At 32.7% G+C, this 5751-nt stretch overlaps 1 protein-coding gene across 1 annotated transcript; it reads left to right on the top strand.

The window, feature by feature from the left end:
- Window positions 1-959: 959 nt before the first annotated feature.
- LOC120086247 (VQ motif-containing protein 9-like) lies at window positions 960-3165 on the top strand. Its single transcript, XM_039042796.1, has one exon. It carries the CDS (start codon window positions 1367-1369, stop codon window positions 2363-2365), a length of 999 nt encoding a protein of 332 aa, XP_038898724.1. The 5' UTR covers window positions 960-1366; the 3' UTR covers window positions 2366-3165.
- Window positions 3166-5751: the final 2586 nt, after the last annotated feature.

The raw sequence follows: 5751 nt of genomic DNA, 5'->3' as shown, positions 1-5751 counted from the left end.
CGTTACATATTCCTTCATGCTTATCTAATGAGCCGGATTCTTCATTTCCAATACTTTTAATTTTTAATTCAATTACAAAGCTTGTTCTTGGCCCGTCGACCTCAACATCAAGACAAAATATATATACTTTATTATAAAATTCACATACCATTTTATTTCTCCACTTGTAGATTATAAACACTACTTAATTGTATCTATTTATTTACTTGTTTTTGCTGTCTATATTTCAAATTTGTTTTAAAAATTTAAGTTACGTTTTAAAAATTTAAAAATATGTATATATTTTCTTTTCCAAAACTTAGTTATTATTCACCTCCGAAAAGATAATTCTTTTTATGAAAAATAGGCATAATTATCAAAACTAAAAGTTACATGCATTAAAAAAAATGCCAGTATTTTTTATTTTGGTTCATTTTGATATCTATATTTTAAAAATTTTATCTTTGTACTTGTATTTTTAAAATATTTATTTTAGTTCTCATACTTTCAAAATATTTATTTTGGTCGTGGTGCTTTCAACTTTGATTCATTTTAGTCCTTAAATTTTTTTAAAAAATGACGTGGACCAAAGCGGTCACTTTTTGAAAGTTAAAGATCAAAATGTACATTTTGAAAGTAGAAGGGCCAAAATAAATAAAATTAAAGTATATGTGAAAATGAATATTTTGAAAGTATAAAAACCAAAATAAATCAAAATTAAAAGTATATGGACCAAAATAATATTTTAATCTTAATTTTTTTTTATAGAAAGAAAGTATTTTGTTTGTTTGGGAGAGTTAAATAAAAATTAAATTATTTTAAAATTTAATGGAAAGTAAAATAAAATAAATACAAAGTCGTGGGGCTAAAATAGTATTTTTAATTAAAGAGACCCAAAATTTAAATTTGATATTTTTTAAAACGAGAAAAAAAGAAAAAAAAAAAGAAATTATATTAGAGAGGATATAATAAGAATTATTGGTATGTGGGGAAAGGCAATGAGATAAGAGTAAGAGGCTCCACTTGTTTTCTCTCTCTATAGTTTCTCTGTAATGAAGTTTTTTGTACAGGTGGGCGATCTCTGCACTCTGAACTATATCTTTTTCCCCTAAATATTTTTTCTTTTTTCTTCATTTTCCGATTCTGTTCTCTTCTGGGTCCCCTTCAGCAACTGCGGGAGGAGGAGGAATAAGAAGAAGAAGAAGATCGTCCAATTTGCAGAAATTTCAGACATAGCTGTTCTGTTCTATAAACCTAAGAGGAGTTAGACAGACAGAGAGAGAGGTTGGATTAGATTAGATTAGATTAGATCTGCAGTTGTGTTTTGATCAAGAACAGGGGTCCGGCCATCTGGGTTTTGTTTTGTTTTGTTTTTTTTGTATGAAATATGGAGAAAAGCTGTCAATCTTCTCTGACGGGAGATTCCTCCGCCGCTAATAATGGCGGCAGTACGGCCTCCACAGGCAGGGACCAATATCTCAGGCACCTCAACAAGCTTTCCCACAAAATTTCCAAGCCTAGTTTTGTTAAGAAGCCCGGGTTTGATTCTTCTCTTCACTCCAATCCTAATTTTAATCAAAATCAGAGTCTTCCTCAACCGCCGCCACCGCCGCCGGAATTGGCGGTGCAGGCTCAAACCCAGCAGCCACCGCAGCACCATCAGCCACCGGTTTACAATATCAACAAGAATGATTTTCGAGACGTGGTTCAGAAGCTCACTGGCTCACCGGCGCACGAGCGGTTTTCGAATCCGCCGCCGATTCATCCACCAAAGCCCCAGAGCTCTCGCCTGCAGCGAATCCGACCACCTCCACTTGCAAACGTGAGTAATCGTCCTCCTCCGATGCTAAATAGCGCTGTTCCTATGCCGCAGCCGCAACAACAACCACCGCCTGGTCTGAACCCTAGAAATTCCATTTCATCTGCTAATAATTTCGGACGGCCTGTTGCGCCGCTTTCGCCTCTGCCTCCGCTACCAGCCGTCCACGCGCCGGCTGAATCACCCGTTTCGGCTTATATGAGATATCTTCACACCTCATTTTCAACTCTCGATTCTAATCAGAAGCAATTCTCCGGATTCTCACCTCTAGCTCCTCTTGTTTCACCTCGTTGGAACAATTTAACCTCACAGCAACAGCTTCCACCGCCAGCCATGGCGCAAGGAACCATACCTCCGCCACCTTCATCGGGTGTAATGACTTCAGACGCTCAACTGCCGATGCCCTCTTCCCCTCTTCCATTCGGATGTATGAATTCACCAAGATCAGCATACCCTTTGCTTTCGCCGAGCTTGCTGTTTTCGCCGTCGGCCGGTCCGTTGGGATATCCACAGTTTCCATTGTCACCCACTGTTCCAGTGCCCAGCCCCAGATGGAGAGGTCTGTGAGTTTTCATAATCATATGGTAAGTTGATACAAATTCGTTAATCTTTGTAGTTTCTCACAGCTCTCAGGTTCTTTTTTTTAAGATTATTTTGTATACATGTTGAAATGAAGGGTTAAATTGGATCATCAGTCTGTGAAATGGGAATGAATTTTCACTACTGATTCAGAAACTGAAGTTTGTTCTGTAAATCTCTTGGAAGATCTTTTCTTTTTTGTTTTCTTTGGTTCTTTCTGTTTAGAGGGTTGGGTTACATTACAGTATTCAAGTGCCATAGATTACATTTCTTAGGGTATCTGTTTCTTTCTTGTTATTACTTGTAAGAAACACTTTTTTGAGCTCAAGCTTTGTTTATCTGCCTCACAAGGCCTTGTTCATTCCCTTATAACAAGTTTTTGAATTAGTTCCTTAAATTGTATGATTTGATTAGACAAAAACATTGGTTCTTGTGATTTGGTGGCTGTTTGTTCTTATTAGAAGCTCAATGCCTGATCAATTCTGAGACGGAATCATGGTATTTTAAGCATAGTTTCAAACAATGTTCTGCAGTTCTGGTGTTAACTTTTGTGGGGAGGGGGGGTGTAAAAAGCTTGTCACGTGCTTTCACGTGCTGGACTTGGTTGCAGGAGAACAATAGGATTTCAAAATCCAGCAGCTTGTCTTGGTGTTGTGAATTCTGTCCTATGGTTTGATACTTGCTTTCTGACCTCTTTGCTTGTATAAAGAACTGTTCATGGGTTTTTGGAGAAATGTATACGTATATACATACATATATACATATGTCATTTATTATTTAGTTATAAACATGAGAACCAAATTGGCAAGTATTCATTTATATAATCTTGATTTGAGTTATGGTTTCTTAATTCATAAGGGTTTTCTTTCCCTTGTTTGGATTTGAACCTGTCAACTCTTTAGATGGCATTCTATTGAACAACTCTGTTTGCCAGTTTTGGTTGCAAGTAAAAACAGTGAAAAAAGAACATAGTCAAATGTCGGAGTACCTACATGGTATGACTATACTGTATATTATACCCTAAAATAAAGCTCGTTGTCGGGATGATAGGATAGTTGATGGGGTTTGTAACGATTAAGGTCATTTCATGGTTTGAAGGAGGCAGAGCATAGAGTAAGTTGAGATGCTGTTGCAAATTGAGATTAGGGTGAATTTTGTTATTGCTTTTACATGAGGTTTATAATGAATAATGTTGTTTGTTTCCAAGATTCTGCTTTAGTTAATTAATGGCATGTAAAGGGGAAAAACAAGAAGGAAGCAAAAATGCTTTTACTTGCTGGTCTAATGGATTCAGCTTTATCAAAATTAGCGAAAGAAAAGATGATAATAAGGAGGTTTGTTGTGTCTGTGTTTAGATCCATAAAGCTGGGTTTTGCAGCAAGCTCCAAATGGCTTTCTTGTGAACTTAAAAAAGGTGGGATTTGCAATCATTATTGTTATTTTGTTTGTCTTTCATTTAGATATTAGGTTATATTCTATGTTTTAATTTAAAAAGTACTTTTGGTTTCTGCACTTTAGTGGGTAACAGCTTAGTGTCCCTTATTTTGAAATTTGTAATAATTTAATCTTTAAATTTTAATAAATAAAGGTTTAGTCTCCGTAATTTACAATTTGTAATAATTTAGTTCTTGTTATGATAATGTCATCAAAATTAAGTATCAATTTTTATTACGTTATAGTTTAAGGAAATTGAATAACACTTTTAGAGATAATAATTAAGTATATAGCAAGGCTTTTAAAGAATTGTAAATATAACAATATTGTCAATGACAGTCTCTATTGTTTTTAGACTCTTATTAATGATCATATCATTGATATATACTATCACCGATAGATTTCAAAAGTAAAATCTAAATATTTTATATTTGTAATTTTTTTTAAAATTGTGTTATATTTGTAGATACATATTTGTAATTTTTTTTTAAATTGTGTTATATTTGTAGATACAAACCTATACTAATATCTTTTACGATAGGGGTTTAATCAAAACTAGAACACTCATTTTCAAATCTCTTGGATTTATATTGCATTTTGCCTACCTACCGATTTCTTTGACTCTACGGTGAGTGGACGAAAGGAATGTTTGGTAGATGAAATGGATTGGCATAGAATAGGACGTCTACTATTTCATTTTTGACTAGAAATAGGATTTTTTTGGAAATAAAATTGGTTGAATTTGTAACAAATTCATTTTCATTCTTCCATTTTATAGAAGCAATAATGATTAATTGAAATATTCAATTCTATCACTCTTTGGGGGCAATGAGTGGAAAAAAATACAGTAAAGGTCAAAAACTGGTTTTGAATTTGATCAAGCGAAAAAATAAAATTAATGGTTAAATTAGAATATAAGTTCAGAGTCTAAACTATGTTACATATATATATTTAAGACGAATTTTCATAAAAAAAATTTAATATTTTTAATAGATAAGATAAATAAAGTCTCGTTTGATAATCATTTAATTTTTTTTTTAAAAAAATTAAGTTTATTTCATCTACATTTCTCTTATCATGATTTGCATTTGCATCTTTCTTAAGTACAATGGTTAAATTCTAAACTAAACTTTAAAAACAAAAACAACCTTTTTAAATCTACTTTTTTGTAGTTCTCAAAATTAGATTCAGTTTTTAAATCATTTGCAAAAAGTAGATAAACAAGGAAGAAATTTAGAAGTGAAAGTAATGTTCATATACTTAATTTAAAAAGAAAAAAATAGTTAACAAACAAGGTGTAAACATTTGAGACTAAATTTGTAACAAAATAATATAATTGTGTTAGCTCCATGTTTTACTAGAATTAAAATCGTCAATCAAAGAAAATCAGTGAAAATCAATATTATCAAAATCATTTTTGTCAATTTTAAAACCACTCTAAGACACATTCTTAATCACTCAAAATCATTTTACTATTAAATCATATGATCAAAAATAGTTTGGAAGGATTAAAAATATGTTCCATTTTGAAAATGACAAAAATGATCTTAATTATTTTAGAATCACTCCCAAACCAAATTTTAGAATAGGGTTGAAAATTGATATTGTCCCATTCTAAACTAGGCTTTTAAAACATACCTGATTGCAGATACCAACAAGAGCACTGAAAAGATAGCTTCATAGAACCAAAAGCAGGCCTGCAGAAACCCAATACACTAAGGCAGATAGATAGAGCCAATTTCTTTCATCTCACCATTCATTCACCAATCAATATAAATCTTACAACTACATGTGCCAAAGCTTCAGGACCACCAAATATGTGACATATCAAAGAAGATGATGCTGAACCACATCTTATACATAGAAAATAAACTATTCTACAATTTCTTTCTTATTATTATTTGGCAATGGAAAATAGCCACAACCCACATACAACAGGA

This window comes from Benincasa hispida, chromosome 9, assembly GCF_009727055.1.
Source record: "Benincasa hispida cultivar B227 chromosome 9, ASM972705v1, whole genome shotgun sequence".
NCBI lineage: Eukaryota > Viridiplantae > Streptophyta > Magnoliopsida > Cucurbitales > Cucurbitaceae > Benincasa > Benincasa hispida.
This window is presented reverse-complemented; position numbering and strand designations above follow the sequence as displayed.

Excerpts from the sequence above, each read along its gene's own strand:
- LOC120086247 (XM_039042796.1), top strand. The coding sequence starts at position 1,367 with ATGGAGAAAAGCTGTCAATCTTCTCTGACGGGAGATTCCTCCGCCGCT.